Raw genomic sequence first — 18630 nt, forward strand, 5'->3', positions numbered from 1 at the left:
GAAAGAGAGAAAAGTATAATTATTCTACGATATTTTGAATCGGAACGGAATTCGATCTTGGTTCTGTTTCTCGTTTAGTTATAGCTGACCAAATAACCAAAGAATTCAAAGAGAAACGCGAAGCATTGAGCATATGCGAAAAAGATAGAGAGTCAGGCCGAAGAATCTAAGATATTATTTTGTTCTTATTCCAGATAATTGCAAAAATCTGCATGGAAAGTGAGATCTAAAGTCGATCGAATAATATTATGACTAATGCATCTTCACACAATTGACTAGCTTACGATTCACGTTTACTACTTTTCTTGATAGTATTTGATTTTCTTATTGGGGACATGTACCTAATACATACTGATCTATATGATTGAATCTTAAGATTCTCAAAGGTGCATTTTGGAAAGAAAAAATAACAATTATTCGACCTTTTTCGTCCATAATTGAAGGACCAATTCGTTATTTCCTGTCATCTTTTTGTTTCTTTTCATCTCATCCTTCTTTATTGATTTTTTTGTTATTCTCCACGCACATATCTCTTTATATATACAACACAATAGAAAATAAAATATAAACATGGTGCCATGTCAAATACAAAGTGTTTAAAATATTTATTTATATGTGTTTTTAACCTTATTATATAAATAAACTAATTACTTATCTTTATCAATATTTTTAATCCAACAAACGGTCTGTTCTAGCAAGGGAATCCAAGTGACTTCAGTTTTTGAACCCCGTGGGACAAACGCCGGTAATGCAATGTAAAGATAGTGTCGAATAAGCAAAAATGGGGTACGGCCAATTCAAATCCGAAGCAAAGCCCAATATTTACCGCATCAGCAAGCGGTACATTAGTGAGCAAGCAAATTTGAGAATGGGCCTGACGCCTACCAAATAAGAAGACCCAAATACCAGAATTTCCCACCTTTATAACACATTATTAATAATGCTCTATATATTATGATAATACAAATCGATTCTGTACTGTTAAGTATTCTTTTTGTCAACATACGCAGGCGATTGTATATCCAACACACATGAGTAGGTAAGGTGTATTACGGAAGATTTGAAACCACATCCACACCAATCAAAGGAAAATTCTGCCATAAATTTTACAAGTATATATATTTAAAAAAAAAATGAATTACAAACCTTATGGTATAATAAAGTCTTTTTTTTTTGGTTTTATTGGTAAATTAAATAGCGCCGTATTTCTTTGTGAGCTAGTAAGATACGTGAACCCACAAAATTGACCTTTTTTGGACGGCTCGCAGAGAGAGAGAGAGAGATCCAACGAAACCAGACTCCGTTGAAGTAAAATTAAGAGGCATCACAGGGTTCACGTTTTCCACCAGTGACCGACTTAAGTGGCCTGCGACGTTACTTTAACAGAGAGCCCCACCCGATTATTAACTGAAAATCCAAATCCAAAAAGATCCGATTATTAGATTTTGCAGTATCCATCCATCCAGAACCAGAATCACCATACAGAATACGAAGAAGTGTAAGCCAGGTGGTCGGTTCGGCCGCCGCCCATCCTAAACCGGGCCCGGTCTAGTTAACATCAATACTGTACTATACCAATCCTTTTCCCGGTAAGAAACTACGGCGCGTGTATGTCAAGCACCTTTCACTCTTTTTTCATTAAATGCCAAATTACAATTTAATGACGACATCCCCCACGCATATACACAATTCATTCGCTCTTTCTCTTGTTTTTTTTTTCACTAGAACATTTTTATTATATTATACCAAGATAAAATACAGGGTGAAATGCTTTTTTAAAATCCTAAAACCGGCAGAAAACAAAAATATCCCCGTAAACTTAAATCTGATACACGAGAACACAATATAAAAACTAAAGCCAAAAGAAAAGCTCTCAAAATCATTGGAGAAGTCGGAAGAGAATATTAGTCGTGGGACTAAGTATTCAAGAGTCAATGTCGAAAGGACTTGCAAACGCAAATGGAAGAGATCCAAGGATAGAGGCCACCGCAAAGATTTAACCCGTCTAAAAACGAATACCTCAAACCAAATAAGCAAAAAACGCGAATCTAATTCCTAACCACCTAATCTTGAACCGAAAATCTACATCTAGAAGACTAGAACTATGCCTCCCCACAAATGGACACTTGCCACAAGAGTTTAGCCTTACAAGAACTGATATGGAACAGACCACATAACAAACCTATTTATTTTCGAGACTAATGGCGGTGAAAGGAAACTTGGTTTAAGGATTCAACGAACCAATAAAAAGGTAAACGAAAGCTATCCTAAACCAAACAACAGACCCGGCCGTAACTCCCTCGAGAGATCGAAAGCTAAACTAGCTGACCTAACAAACCAGTAGAATAAGCAGAAACACAAAAACTAAGGCCAACATCAAACAAGTCGGGGATATACCAAACTAGCTTAATTTGATGAGATTGAGCTTGATTACCGGACAAAAGAATCGACCGCACCACCCCCTCTGAAGAGACAACTCTGACGAACACCACCGACTAACACGATGGACCAGATCTGTTACTTCAAAGGTAGAGCGAGACTCTTGAGAACACGGCAAAAAGATGATGAATCGCTGGCAATACAAAACCAATACACAAGTAGATCGAACAAGACAACAACATCTTCAAAATCATCAACATATCTACAACTGGAACCCAGAGTAGCTCCACTTCCGATCTCGTCGAGAGAAGTCAAAAACCGTTTGAGAACTACACAGCCGACAAAAACACTACAACAGAAGGAAGAAAGCCATAAAGAAAGCACAACGCCGGGGCTATAAAACCACCGGACGTTGGCCAAAGACCAGATACGGCGGCTTTTGAGTTTTTAGAGAAGAGAGGCGAGAGAAAATTAGGTTTAGAGGAGAGAGATGACCTTGTACCCGCTCTTTCTCTCGTTAACTCACGCAATTTCATCATCTTCATGCAATAAAGAAAATTAAAAAATTACAATTTTTTATTAACAAAAGATATTGAGTATATATATATTTTTTATGTATCAGTTAATGAATTTTTAGGACTACGCAAGTTTGGTTTTGTAGCTGCCAAAATTATTTAATAACATATGATTTAGTTTAAGAATTAGGATTGATGAACATAACAAACAAAAGGAGAAGTGAGAGAGAAGAGACAAGGACAGAACAAAAGCCTGCGAAGCCTCCAACGGTATTCATTGTGGACCAACCTTAAGTGTGGGACGACTCTATCCATCTACATTCATTTTTTTTTAATATATATTGTATGATTTTGTCCATTGCTCTATTTACCACGTCATATTTCTATTTCTATACATTTAAAATATATATATATATATATGTTTTTTTCATTTGAAAAAATTATTCGATATCACGAAAAACAAATTCTCGAGTTCGTACGGTTTATTACCTTTAGAATGATAATGTTTGAAATAGTAATCGACTCATCGGGCAAAGGAGAGCTTCGTAATTAGGGTTTATGTGAACATACCCTACCAACACTTGTCTCGTTTCGTTTATTCCTCTTTGAAACGTGCTTTGATCATTCATATCCATGGACCGTATCGGTCATTTCATTCTTGATTTCTAGTGCATGCGACTTCTTTTAAATATATCGAATGGAACTCTTAACACAAACTATATATTGACAAAAAAAACTATATATTGACTCAACTATTTTACTCATTAATTTACCAAAATAAACTAATTTCAACACTTACTGAAATGATATTCAATTTATCACGGAAATTAAAAAGAAAAAAACGCCCAACGACTTTGACTGGAGCTGTTTTCCTTTTTCTCTGACCACTACAAATCTCTTGAGTTCGTTGCACATATATAGTACGTACTACGTAGCTATAATGATAGAAAAATGTAAGCTGGAATCGTGTGTAAACAAGTTTTTCTATAACGATCATCAAAACCAGTGCTGATCTTTCTATATATATAACTCCTAGCTACATGCATCTTTACATATGTATACGTACACGGTACAATCGCCTGTAAGTATTTATTAATACATATATATGTGTGTGTGTACTATAGCGGCTATATAAACACGATCATTATATAAGGTATATACAAACCGTAATTCCAAAGAGTAATAATACATACAAAATAATCTTACGTTCTGAAATAGATATTTAATTATAAATTTCAAATAGAAAGTTAATTATAAAATTTGGACTTCCCTTAATATCTTTCCGATTTCCTTAAACATAAACTTCTGACCTTTGGATCTACACTATATTCAGTTTAGCTAAATAACGTTAGTGTTATATTCAGTATTCTCTATATATACTACGTATATAGTTTTTTTTTTTTTGGGTTTGATGAAAATAACTTTAAAGAGGTCTGAACAAATTGTTTGAAGCTTGATAACAAGACTTTTTGTGACCTAGCTATTAGATAATTTCTAATTATACTCATACACTATATAATGTATATGCACTTTCTAGTTTTTGCCCATATTATATTTGGACCTACTAATTCTTTCAATCTATGTATTCGTTTGTGGTGATTATAATTATGCATATTATGTAAACTAATTAAGACTCCTAGACTTTGGGGCACACATGACAGTTGTTACCATCATCAACATCACATAAACCTGCTCCATGCAAATGGACTCTATTTTGCACCTACTGATAACGACCTTCTCTCTATACACACATAACATATTAATACACTATATATGAAAAAATACACTATATATGCAAATCCACACGCACACATTTCTATATTAAATGTTACCATACTTACATTATATGATCATTATGCATATCTTTAGTATGATCTAATGTCAAGTTTATTGAGGATTTTGATTTATCCTTAATTACCAATGTGTGTGTTATACGACTTTGTATTACGTACTGCACACTCACTTAATATATATTTAATCAAAATTAGCAACTATTGACAAATAAACTACATAATAGATTCCACTGGATTCCACCAGAGAATTAGACTAATTAATTACATTGTACATTACTTTGATTCATTTATAGATTTTAATCATTTTTCTGTTGATATATCATAAGTTTGCTTATATATATAATCTCAAACCTTTCAAGTTTCATACATTCATAACCCATTTTAACTGGATAACTAAATATCATAAAATTTCACAACAACAGATTTTTTGTCAAGAATAATACTACAATCTTGATTTTATACCATAATCTTTGGTGAATACTCTCTAAAAGTTTAGTAAAGTCTTCCCAAATTTTGTGTTTCCTTCATTCTGAACTTTTAAGAACCCTTGCTAAACATACACTTTAGGAAATTTGGATTGAGGATAATTTTGGAAACCAAAACGTAAAATATGGCACTTTTAAGACATTGTACGTGATGAATCTCGGTTGAGTACTTGTGACAATAAAGCACAAACTACATAACATATTCACATATACCTTAATTTTTTTCTGTAGATCAGCTTTAAAAGACAACCAAATTCTTAGCATATCTCTATGGCTATATATTGGAAATACGTTGTGTGGAAAAGTTTAAATTGAAAAAAAAAAATTCCCAAGGGGCCGAGCTCCTCCAAGTTGATAAAGAAAAATACACACACACAGAACAATATATATATAAAAAAAAAATATTAATAATCAATAAAGAAAATAGGTGTGAAAGAGATCGAGAAGTGTGGGGATGCAAAAAATGTGAGGCTGTTTTGGACAAACTCTAGAGAGAGAGAGTAGTGAGAAGTGGTCCTTACTCGCTTCCAAGTTTACTGTTGTAAAATCGTAACACTTCACCTTCTCATTTATGTTTGCTTCCCTTTAAATCCAACCCCTACTTTAACCATTTTATTCAAATCTTACATATATACACCATATGCACCTCATAGTTATACCATATGGTCCATGTCTAAGATACTTACAATCAGTTAATGGTTTTAAAGCGCTAGAGATTACAAATTGACATTGTATATGGGAGATGCATGGTTCTCCGATAGAATTTGGGATGCAACATGATAAACTCTGAAGAACTGGAATCTCTAGGGTTTTTGGGATAATATGGAATCTGGGTATGAAAGTATCTATATTTAGATACGAATACATATTTTAAAGAAATCTGGATATCCAATATTTCTATGATCAAAAAAAAAAAACAGAAGCTAGAGATATATAGAGTCGGTCAATTAGATTAGAATGGGAAATATTCCTTAAGCATAAACTATAAGGGGATTTGTTTTTCAATAAAATAGATGAGGCCAACGAGATATTATATATACTGTATATAGGTAGAGAGGTCCCCTTTGTATTTAAGCTGGTGCAGCTCGGTAAATAGTAAAATTATATTATACTTATTTGATTTGAGCTTTGCCTTTATTAAATTAAAGAACGAGGGCTGCAGGCCAACTTTTTTCGAGCCATACTTTATAATAATTGATAATTGTGTATACATTATATTTACAGACTCTAATTAATCTCTCGGTAACAGAAAAATAAATCTGGTTAATGACTTTATTCTTTTAACAGAAAAGACTTGAATCAGTACTACATAGCCGGACTGAACACATATACAGTTCAACTGTTATAGACGTAAGTGATTAGTTTTACTTGAAATGTTGATAATTTGTAATAATAATTGACGATTCGTCAAATACAAGATCCAGGTCGAGTTTTTTTTTTTTTTTTTTTTTTTTGTTCAACTGATCGGTCGAGTTTTGAAACGAATTTAAAGTACACCTACTTATTACATATTCGTCTGCACGTGCTTATCAATTGAGTCATAACTTTAATTTGACTTATGTACTGATGACATATATAATACTATTATACTTCTAATATAAATAAACGATTAAGCTGTTTAATTACTGGGAAATATTTGACCAGGTGTGGCAGATTTAGACATTTTCTTGTTGTCTCAAAACATCAAACGCTCTGGTTACGGATGTTGAATTGTTGATGATTATGACACATGTGAATAAAATAATAAAATAATATTTTGGTCATTATAATGACTCTTGCTATACAATTTTGATTTAGATAGATATATATATCTGAGAAAAATTATATTTAGATCAATTTTATAACTTAGATGTTTTTCTTTTAATGATGAGCCTGAAACAAACATCGTATAAGACATCGTGATCTGAAATATTTTACATAGATGTGTATTAAACATACACACATGCATATACATGAATGAACATATATATACTTGTATAGATATAAAAAACAAAAAAAAACTTATACACTTGCATTTGCTTATTTTCGTTTTGTTTTGTTGTGATTGATGTATATGTAGATAATTTTGGACCACAAAAAACATGGACACATCATAACCAAACCTACTTCCCCAAGTGATCTGTAAATAACTACATATATTTAACTGTACACAACAAAAAAATGGGTAATTATGCGCAACTAATGTGTTTTTCTTTCATCGAGATTATCAAATCTTCATTATTTAATCGTTCTTATAACAGTATTATACTGTTAACCCATGTGACTCGATCGATCTGATAAACCAAATGTGAAAACAGATAAACGCAATTAGGAACAACCCAAAACATAAATCATGATTAAATTATGTACTAATGTTTAAATCAGCGTTATTATAAAAGAATAAGTGAATTTTTTTATAAATAAAAAATAAAAAATTAGCTTCTCATATCACATAAATGATTTTCTCGTCGCATTTTCAGAAACCTTCACATTTAAACTTGTTCCCATTTTGTTTAGTAAAAATTTGAGTTCCAATACCGTTCGAATAATAACATAAACACTAAAGTACGTAGGTTTCAATAGCTAATTTTCTTCAAATTCTCGGACTAACGAATCGACTCGACGAGGATCAGATCCACAAACTTAGATATGAGTCGAAGGATATAATAAGGCTTTATAGCCAGAGACGGTCCAGAATGTTACATCATATGTATGTACACATTTTTAAGTAATCATGGCATGCCAACAACTGGAATAGTACTTTAAAAAAAAAAAAACTTAAAAAAAAACTTGAATAGTAGTAGGTAAGGATTATATTTAATTTAATGTGATAAATTGCGTGCATGCATATATTTTATATTGTTTTGTAATAGATAATATTCTATATATGGAAAATGTGCATTTCTTTTCTGATAAATACTGTACGTGTAAATATATATATTACCTGAGTCACGTACTAACTAACAAAAACTGTATACGATATAAATTCAAATTGTTATAATTAGTGCTAACCAACAATAATTGGTAAGAAAAACAAAATTAGATAAATACAAAAATAACATTGCTTTAGTTAACAAAAAGGAAATAGACACGTATACTCATTCTAATACCAAAAAAAGGATCAACGGAATCTCAAACACCCGTCGACAACTACATACACATGTATACAAAGATTTGAAATTTCAATACAAAGAGCTAATTCGAAGCCTAATGAAAAGGACAAGAAGCTCACATGACCCGAACCATATCATTCATGGGCCCCTACGCATTACTCGGTACCAATCTCACTCTCTCTCTCTCTCTCTCTAAGACTTGAAACTCTATCAAGAATCTCAAGCCACCATTTTTTTCTTCATCCTCATAAAGAGAAAGAGAAAGATCCTCTTGTTTGGCAAGAACCCAATTTGAGTTCCAAGTCCTGATTTGCTTTGATCTTTCTCTTTCCTTGATTTCGTGTGTTAGTCAAACAGAAGATAGTTCTCTCTATATTTTATATATGCATATATAGTTTGCTTTCCGATTCTAGGGTTTTCATATTTCTCCTAAATTTTCATGGTCAAAGGAGAAAACCAAAGAACCAATCGAACCAAGTAGAGAAAGAAAACTTCAATATCAAAATCTCTCTCTCTCTCTCACTCACTTATATTATAAGGTGAGACCACATCAGAACTTTAATTTTTTTTTTATTCCCTTCTTTTAATATATTCTTTGAATTTTTTTTTCATTAATCCATCTACCCTTTTTTTATATATATTTGTGGCTAGATTTTCGTTTTGTTAATTTGCTCTCTTTAATATTTATCTATCTATTGTATGTTGAAGATCTCGAGTTGATTCATCATCATCGTCAATGTCTTTGAAAAGCGGCCGCAACAATTCACCGATTCAAGAACAAGAGAAAGGTTTAAATTGCATCAAGACGACTCACTAAGAGAGAGTCTAAAGACACATCTAAAGATTTAGTCCAAGAACCGTCTCATAAATCAAGATTTTCCCCAAAAGAAAATCAGATAATTCCTCATGGATCTATCCCTAGCGCCGACAGCAACAACAAGTTCCGACCAAGAACAAGACAGAGACCAAGAATTAACCTCCAACATCGGAGCAAGCAGCAGCTCCGGCACCGGAAACAACCTTCCAATGATGATGCTTCCGCCTCCGGAGAAAGAACACATGTTCGACAAAGTGGTAACACCAAGCGACGTCGGAAAACTCAACAGGCTGGTGATCCCTAAACAACACGCGGAGAGGTATTTCCCACTAGACTCATCAAACAACCAAAACGGCACGCTGTTGAACTTCCAAGACAGAAACGGCAAGATGTGGAGATTCCGTTACTCGTATTGGAACTCTAGCCAGAGCTACGTGATGACCAAAGGATGGAGCCGTTTCGTCAAAGAGAAAAAGCTCGACGCGGGAGACATCGTCTCTTTCCAACGAGGCATCGGAGATGAGTCCGAAAGATCGAAGCTTTACATAGATTGGAGGCACAGACCAGACATGAGCCTCGTCCAGGCACACCAGTTTGGTGATTTCGGTTTCAATTTCAATTTCCTGACCACTTCTCAATATTCCAACAGATATCTTCCATTGCCGGAGTATAACGCCGTCCCGATTCACCGGAGCTTGAACATAGGAAACCACCAACGTTCTTATTACAATAACAACAACCAGCGTCAAGAGTTTGTAGGGTATGGTACTTATGGAAATTTAGCTGGAAGGTGTTACTACACGGGATCACCGTTGGATCAGAGGAACATTGTTGGATCAGAGCCGTTGGTTATAGAGTCAGTCCCTGTGGTTCCCGGGAGATTAACGCCAGTGATGTTACCTCCGCCTCCTTCTACAGCGGGAAAGAGACTAAGGCTCTTTGGGGTGAATATGGAATGTGGTAATGACTATAGCCAACAAGAAGAGTCTTGGGTGGTGCCACGTGGGGAAATTGGTGCATCTTCTTCTTCTTCTTCAGCTCTACGACTAAATTTATCTACTGACCATGATGATGATGGTGATGATGGTGATGGTGGTGATGATGATCAATTTGCTAAGAAAGGGAAGTCTTCATTTTCTCTCAATTTCAATCCATGAGAAGTTCCATCTTTCTTCTTCTTAATTCCTCTTTATATTATTTCATTAGTCAGTCTTCTTCGTTAGATTCTAGCAGTAAGAGGAAGAAAAAACGATCTTCTTCGTTTGTTTAATTTTTTTGGTTATGAGTTTTGTTTTTTCGACATGTTTCTTGATGTTCATCACTAGGCTTTTGTCACCATGTTGAACTCGTATTTGTATATAAAATTATATATGAATATGATTTACATAAAATAACATGTTCACATGTCTCAACTTTTTTTAGCTAATTTATATCCATAATATTCGTTGTAATTCATTATTTACTCATATCATATTCATAAATTATATATTAATCTTAACATTTGCACACTAGGTGAAACTGCCTCTACCCTAGACTTCTAGCTTATATAGCCATCAATAAAACAGTGTTCATCTTGCTTTCTTTATTTTTTTCAATTTTAAATAGAATTTGAGATGCATAATTGATTGAGTTGGAAAAAAGCTTATAAATTTCATGAATTGTACTCTCTGTGCCTATCTCCCTACACTGACAAAGTGTTTCATGGTACATTCTAAGCTAATGGGCAGGTCCAAAAAAAGCCTCTCTTTTTTCTCTCTCTAATGGTCCTATATTGTTTGTTTGGTTACTCTTGTAATTTTGCTCGGTTAAAGAGATTTTTGCAGGTTATGGGCAGAGAAAATAAAGAGAAGCTAGCTATGGAAGAAGGACTGATATCCATCCATATAGTAATTCAATTTATAAATATTAAAAAGAACAAAAGGTATGATATGTTTTCACATTGTTTGACTTTTTATGATCACAGGTTCATTTAATTTCTCATTTTACTAATTCTCTATTCTTGTTTTGTTTTCAACCTTTGGTCAATATCTTTGTTTGGTTTGGATTGTGAATTGAAGTGATTTTTACCAAATTAGGCATCTCAATAGATCTCCTCAACCCCATGAGTTCTTTTAGAATGTTAGATTTTAAATCATTTGTCAATTACTACTATATATATACGTATGCCTCTGAATCACTACATATATACCCACCCTATATACACACATGCAGTTTAGACATGTACATGTATAATTAAATAGATGTGTTATAATAGTTTACGTGGAACTTTGGAATGCAGTCCTTAGGGAATATCATTTTCAGGTAAATAAGAAGAGAGATTCTTGGAAGAATTACTATATATTCTATAGTCCATGTATATATAGAGTATCGTGTCGAGTTATAAATTCTTGCATGCAAGATCAAAATGGAGAAAGTCATTGGCAGAATGGCAGATTTGATTTCTCTACTATTGTATAGACATACTCCACACCTTTAGATATTTTATCCAAACCATTTGTGGGTTTTAATTATTTTTCAGGATACACGCTATATATATACAACACACACATACACACATATATATAGCCTTTTTGTGCACATTATTCCATGTAACTAAGAGAGTCGTAATTTCACTAGATGTGTTTTTTTTTTCCTTTTTCTTTTTAGCTGCTAGTTCGATTTGACATGGCAAATTTGTATGTCTTCCGATAAGTATGAGTGGCGCGGGGTATTATTTGTGATCAAATTATCCTATAATAGCTAGGATAAATGTTTGAGCCTGCCACTATAATAAGTACCCCATATAAATTGAAGATCATGAAGAGGGTTAAGCGTGTGTATATGAGCACTCCATATACAACGAACATCAAAGAGTAATTAATTAGATAAGATAGACATGGAGACTAGATCATGTAAGCATACACATGTATATATGTGAATTACATATGTAGCCCGCATATCTTCAATATAGGGAACAAAGTTACAAAGGTAATATGTTTAAACAAATTTGCCAAGGGATGATACAATAAATGGAATACATAAATACGTATTAATTCCAAATAGTCTACAAGTAGCTAATATTCAATGTGTAGATGTCTCAAAAGGCTGTCAAAAGAGTATAAAATGTGTTTTTATATTCAAAAAGAATGCATATTAAAGAAGATATAATGAGATAAAAAGGGAAGTATTAGTGAACAGTACGGATGGAATACAAAATTATTAAGATGACAAAAGCAGACAATATTGTAACATATCTAAATGATCAGTTTGTGTAAGAATAAAGAGAATAAATGACATGCTCCAATTATTGTTAGTTAAATAATTCATTCTCATATTAGATTCCTGACCTAAAAGAGACTGCAAATATGTAGGCCGGTTAGGGTTTTTATAGGCATGATTGATGATGAAAAGGAAACTTCGTATTGGGGTTAATTGGTTCTTCCCTTTCTAATACATTTTCAATTTAAAGTAATACAATTAACTATTCACTTTAACTTTTAATTGATCGTTCCATTTTTGTGTCTGTTGATCGTTCCAAATCTTTCGCCATGCTGATTACAAAGAGCAAGAAGAGACAATTTTCTTTCTTACAAAACTTATCCATCAGAAAATAACATGACGGTAATAAGATTAGCGAAGCACTAGACTTTTTTAGTAGGTCTGGTTAATTCTAATTACTAATCTAGCTAGACTTTTGAATACATTGATGATTACATAGATGAGTCTAATTCATATGATATTTAAACTACAAAGTGAAAAGTATATCTAGCTCTTTAAAGTTGAGATTTAATGTGTTTAATTGATTTTAATATATGAGATCTACGCATTTCAAAACGCTACGTCATTGAACAGGAGTTTTATGCAAATTGAACCATCTACAAACTGTAACGTATAAGCTAATTATTACACTTCCTTTTGGGGTCCGAATACCATGCATGCTTAAAGCAAGATTGGGCCTGACAGTTAAATTTTAAGACTGAACAAAATTAGGCCCGTTAACAGGCCTACTCAGGTTTCAAGACCTAAACCCGGTTCTGGAACCGGACCCGGACCCGAACTCCCATTGCTCCCTTATTCGTCTTCTCCGAGGGAGAAAGAGAGAGCCATGGCGAGTGAATACCGATGCGTGGGATGTGGGTTTAGGGTTAAGTCATTGTTCATTCAATACTCTCCTGGTAACATTCGTATCATGAAATGCGTAAGCTTTTAACACACACAACCCAATTAGGGTTTTCGATCTTGTTTTGTCTTGTTTTTATATGTTTATGGTAATTTCTAAAAGTTTCCATCTTTGAATCTTACCTTTTCTAAGAACATATGTATTGTTGTTTATTTAGGGAAGCTGCAAGGAAGTAGCAGACGAGTACATCGAGTGTGAACGCATGGTCTGTTTCAATCAATCACTTGAAAGTTTCCATTTTTGGTGTTCTTTTGTTTTCTTTCCAAATTTTGAATTTAATTGATTCTTTTGTGCAGATTATTTTCATTGATTTAATCCTTCACAGACCAAAGGTGTATAGACACGTCCTCTACAATGCAATCAATCCAGAAACTGTCAATATTCAGGTAAAACCTTTTTCAATTCAAGTTTCTTGATTTCAAACATTTGCTATGATTACTTGGCAGTTTCGTGTCTAAATCTAGTTTTCTGATCTTGAAATTGGTACTAAAAACTTTTTGTTTTTTGTTTTTGCAGCATCTGTTGTGGAAGCTGGTATTTGCGTGTCTTCTTCTAGACTCTTGTGTCCTTATGTTTCATAATCTGTTATTATCTAAGTTGCTAGGAGATATGTAGTTAGTGAGATTCATCTGCAGCCAAACGCATTTGAAAAGCCTTAAACTCATCAAAGACAGAAGCTTGTTCCTGAGAAGAATTGATGAGAAATCAAGCTTTTCTGAGAGCTCGGTTCTTATATGTATAAAGGTTAGATTTCTTGTTTACTATCTTTTAATGGACTGAATTGGATATTTTTTGCTCTGAAATCTATATGTTTAGGTCATTATTGAGATAGTTTTGAAAGGATACTATAATGTTTTCTCATGTTACAGGTTCTAATCGGTGTTTTATCTGCAAACGCTGCATTTGTCTTCTCTTTTGCCATTGCGGCAAAGAGTTTGCTAAATGAAGTTTCTAGGTGATTATACTTCTTATTAGTTCTTTATTTTGAGTTTTTTTCACAGATTTCAGACTTTTGTCCCCTGAATATCGAAGTATGTAAATCTGCAGAAGAAGAGAGATTGTGTTGGGGATATTGATCTCGAGTTACTTCAAGATCTTTCTGCTTGCTATGTTGGTATGTTGTAGCTTTACCTTTCACTTTTAAGTCCTGATATCGAAATACCAAAACTTGGTATTGTGTTCCTTTGCTCAAAATGGGAATCTTTAATAATTACAGGTATGGGAGTTCCCAATGTCAGTGATCTTCATTGTTGATATACTTATCTTAACATCAAACTCCATGGCTCTTAAAGGTCAGACCGTCAAAATATTCTTACTGAAAATTGATTGATCTAGACTGTTTTTTCTTCTTGTTGTTTTGGAATCTCATATTGCAAGTTGTGTTAAAACCAGTGATGACTGAATCAACGGCCACCAGATGCATAGCCGTATGCTTAATCGCGCACTCGGTTAGATTCTTGGTGGGTCAGATCTTTGAGCCGACAACATTCTTAACACAGTTTGGATCTCTGATGTATCTGTCTTCATTATTCAGAATCGTATGATCCCATCATCTTCCACTATAGTCATTTTGTTTTGAAGAAAAGAGAAACCTTTTACATGATTAAAAGTCTTCTGCATTTTTTTGATGACCATTCGAATTGTATAACTAACTAAATATTATTGACATCAAGAATTGAATTGGGCCATAGTAAGAATATTTAAGTCTATCAAAAATTCTCAGGCCCATACAAACGTTACCAGCTAAGTAATTAAGAAATGAAATAAATTTGATCAATGTGATATAGAGCAATTCGATGAGAGTTTCTGGATGACATAAAACGTCGAAGAAATCAAACGACCAATAATAACTAATCTTTATTCGAATATTCGACAGAATTTTCCACCGACTAGTTCTTAAAGTACTTGTACGATGTTTTCTTTACCTGAAAATATATTTGTTATTTTGTTTTGCGTTGCAAGGCTTGGGAAGTTAGTGAAGCCAGCCCTCTCCCAGCTCGGATAAAATTGGGTCAAGTGTACGGATACAATCCTATGGGGACACGTCGAAGTGCCTCGTAGCTGTCTACGACAAGTCGACAACAACAACAACGACTAAATAATCTAAACTGGCCAATCTACTTGGGATACGTTAAAACTTGGGATTGGGTCCGTCTAGTTTTCACATGTGGAAGTCTTATTGGTGTCCTTTGTTTCAGAAAAAAAAAAAAAAAAAAAAAAAAAACACAAAAGGCTCTTTTGAAACTTAAATCCTCATCCTTTGGTATAGATATTAACATTGAAATCAGTGGATGATGATTTGTTACATCATTTTTAAAAAAGAAAATTTAGAATGATATGAAATTTTGCAAATAAAATAAACAAATTGTAATACTGTGATATATTACAATTTGTTTTTCACCGTGCCCTCTCCGTTATTAGATTCTTGACGCAATGTGAGTATGAACCGGATACGACCTGTTAAACCCCAATGATCCAGCCAATGATGGAGATAAACAATAAGAATCCAATGATCATGTTCTTGAGATAGATCCACTGGGATTTCCTTTGGCTTATGTCCTCAAAAACAATCCATTCCTGCTTCACCGTTTTGGTGGATGGAGTGTTCTTGATTGTTGAGTCTTCAGCCATTTCCAACTCAGGATTGCTTACGTGCCTACTTATCACCTGCAACCGTGTCCACAGTCCAAAAATTAATATGTAATGTAACTAGAATTTGATATAATATTATGATTAGATTGTATCAGACTAGCCAATTCGAGTTTCATAATAGCACCTTTTCTTGTCCTTGCAAATGCAACTCTGGTTGCTCTTGTGCCTCAGAACTGTGCAAAGGCTTAGTAGTGTTCAGTGATGGAGTATCATCTATAGGAGGATGGTAAGGTTCAATTACACTCGAATTGTCGCTGCCAATCTATTAAAAGTAGACGTGTGAGAAACAGAAAGCAATCATATAGATATCCATCGTGTAAAACTGCTTACTGCTTGCTTACCATAGAGTCAGTGTCACTACCACAGCTATCATCGGTAAAATACCCTGTGACAGGTTTTTTGGGGATGCAAACATTGCAATTCTCATTTAGCAATAACCCAACGTATGGATAAACCTCATCATCCAAAATCATCTGTTGACCACCGTCATATGAGACGGATTGAGGAACCTGATCTAGCATGTTTAAATATTCATTAAACTGCTGGTCATGATGATTTGTTGAATCGTACTCAGAATAAGTGTTGTAATATCCTGACTGGTTGACCTGAAAAATAAAAGAAGATAAAACAGTTTAGGAAGAAATACAACAAATCAGTTTTTTTTTCTTGGGGGGGGGGGGGGGGGGGGGGTGGGGGGTGGTATGCTAAGATCTTTAAGTTGAGAGAAAACAAACAAAATGGACATACAGTCTTAGATAGACTCACCACAGAACCAGCACTATTAGTCATCATGTCAGGGACAAAAGAGGGGTCTGTTGGTTTAGATTTAGCAGATAAAATGTTCTTGTCTTTACCCTTATACTCAAGTCTGCAGATCACATAGGTCGTCCTCTGTAAAAATTTCAAGAGGTAAGCAGCAGCACATCACATATACAAAGTTCATCAGTTAAAAACATTTCAAAATTCGCTGCATATATTAAATTACTTTCATCAAAAGCTAAGTTATGAAATATCAAAGATCAGAATTGTAAAAATAGTATGGGATAAAAAAAACCAAATATATATATATACCAGATGTTCAGGCAAGATGGTATCGTGATAATACTCGTGAATAACCCAATTAGGATCGACGATGCCATTATCCAGACGGAACTGTAAAACCCTTTTATGACCAATCTTGTTGTCCTCTCCAGTTCCAGTCTTCTTGTCGTCTCCAGTTCCAGTCTTGTTGTCGTCTCCAGTTGCAGACAAAGGCCAAGTCTTAAACTGATCCTTGACATCAGTATGCTCTCCAGTAAGTTTCCATCTTCCAGAAGGCGTTTTCCTGTTCTGTCGATTCCCTCTGGCGTACTTGTTTTCCCTACGAGAGAAGAAGTAGCACATACGATCCGTCGATTCGATCTTCGATTGCACTGTTACAGAAACAGAATACAACACAACACACCCCAAACCATAATCAAGATTCAAGAAACCCCAACGTCTCTCTCTCTCTCTCTCTCTCTCTCTCTCGATCACGCACGGAGGCAACAAATAATTAAAATTCGAAAACCGTAATAGTAGTATAACTTACAGCGCAACTTCCAAGGATCGAAATCATAGATGTTGACCTCGTTAATGGCCCATTCTACAAGACGAGTGTTGCCCTGAATTTTGTGATAGAGATAGTAACCGACGAGCTCATCGTCCCTCGGGCGGAATCCAAACCCCACAAAATCATCCATCTCTACCTATTTCTCCAAATGTTTCAAATAGTAGTTTTCTGATTTTGGTTGATTTATATTAGAGGAGAGATGAACATGAACTGATGAGCTGAGTGAAGAAAGAACAGAGTTTAAATAAGCCCAGAAATATTTTTATTTTTATTTTTTATCAGTATTTTATACTACTAAATTTATATATTTTAAAGTTAAATAATGGATATTCTTCGGTTCTGTTTGGTTTGGTTTTGAATTTCACTGTTTTGTTATTTTGATTTTTGGGTTTGTTAGAAAACTAATACATTCACTATTTAAAATTGGAAAAATAGGGTGTTGTGTAATAGAGATTTTGTGAGATAGGAAGAAATGGTGGGACATAGTTTTGGTAAGAAAATTACAAAAATGGGTATGAACGTGGATAAGAAATAAAGTTTTTTTCCTCCAATCATAATTATTCAAATAATTGTTAATATAATCTATTTTTAGAAAACTTCTTAGATACAAAAAAATACATTTTTTTCTTTACAATATGATATGAATTTTATTTAATAATTTTTAAATATATTATATAAATATTTTGTATCCGTACACCTTTAGTATGTGTACAGATGTCTATACACATTAGTATATATACATATGTATGTACACATTATTAACTTTACAAATGTAATTTGTATAAAAATATTGCAGTACAAGCATATGTACAAATATTCAAAATCCTAAGAATTAAACAAATTTCATCTGTTCACATAATAGTGTGTACAGATATCTGTACACTTAATTAGGTGTACGAATCTAAAATTGGTAATTTGTTTAATTATTAGGTTTTCAGATATATGTATCCCAATGATTTTGTAAAAATTACATATGTACATATTATTAATGTGTACAGACATTTGTACACTTAATAAGGTGTATAGACATTTGTACACTTAAAAACGTGTACGAATACAAAATATTTAAATAATTTATTTAAAAATTATTAATTAAAATTTATACCAAATTGTAAAGAAAAAAACATAGATTTTTGTATTTAAAAAG

General features: G+C 33.5%; 2 protein-coding genes, 1 long non-coding RNA gene and 1 pseudogene across 4 annotated transcripts; 2 read left to right on the top strand and 2 right to left on the bottom strand.

The window, feature by feature from the left end:
- Positions 1–1081: 1081 nt before the first annotated feature.
- Positions 1082–3070, bottom strand: LOC147927715 (uncharacterized). Its single transcript, XR_015579387.1, has 2 exons — positions 2435–3070; positions 1082–1407 (listed from the first exon to the last, which is right to left on the bottom strand). It is a non-coding gene; the product is annotated as an uncharacterized LOC147927715 (long non-coding RNA).
- Positions 3071–8414: 5344 nt separating this feature from the next.
- Positions 8415–10472, top strand: LOC104738690 (B3 domain-containing transcription factor NGA3 pseudogene; annotated as a pseudogene). Its single transcript, XR_015580373.1, has 2 exons — positions 8415–8803; positions 8973–10472. The product of XR_015580373.1 is annotated as a B3 domain-containing transcription factor NGA3 pseudogene (transcript).
- Positions 10473–13148: 2676 nt separating this feature from the next.
- Positions 13149–14874, top strand: LOC104738691 (protein ARV 1-like). Its single transcript, XM_010458882.3, has 9 exons — positions 13149–13258; positions 13398–13445; positions 13537–13626; positions 13757–13802; positions 13911–13984; positions 14110–14195; positions 14288–14354; positions 14457–14532; positions 14633–14874. Exons 1-9 carry the CDS (start codon positions 13166–13168, stop codon positions 14782–14784), a joined length of 732 nt encoding a protein of 243 aa, XP_010457184.1. The 5' UTR covers positions 13149–13165; the 3' UTR covers positions 14785–14874.
- Positions 14875–15476: 602 nt separating this feature from the next.
- LOC104738692 (NAC domain-containing protein 1) lies at positions 15477–17763 on the bottom strand. The gene is made up of 6 exons (XM_010458883.3): positions 17463–17763; positions 16964–17304; positions 16658–16783; positions 16234–16497; positions 16017–16154; positions 15477–15907 (listed from the first exon to the last, which is right to left on the bottom strand). The coding sequence occupies exons 1-6, from the start codon at positions 17611–17613 to the stop codon at positions 15701–15703; spliced, it is 1227 nt and encodes a 408-aa protein (XP_010457185.2). The 5' UTR covers positions 17614–17763; the 3' UTR covers positions 15477–15700.
- Between the last annotated feature and the right edge of the window lie 867 nt (positions 17764–18630).

This window comes from Camelina sativa, chromosome 14 (genome assembly GCF_030686135.1).
Source record: "Camelina sativa cultivar CO46 ecotype springtype chromosome 14, ASM3068613v1".
In the NCBI taxonomy this organism is placed as follows: Eukaryota; Viridiplantae; Streptophyta; class Magnoliopsida; order Brassicales; family Brassicaceae; genus Camelina; species Camelina sativa.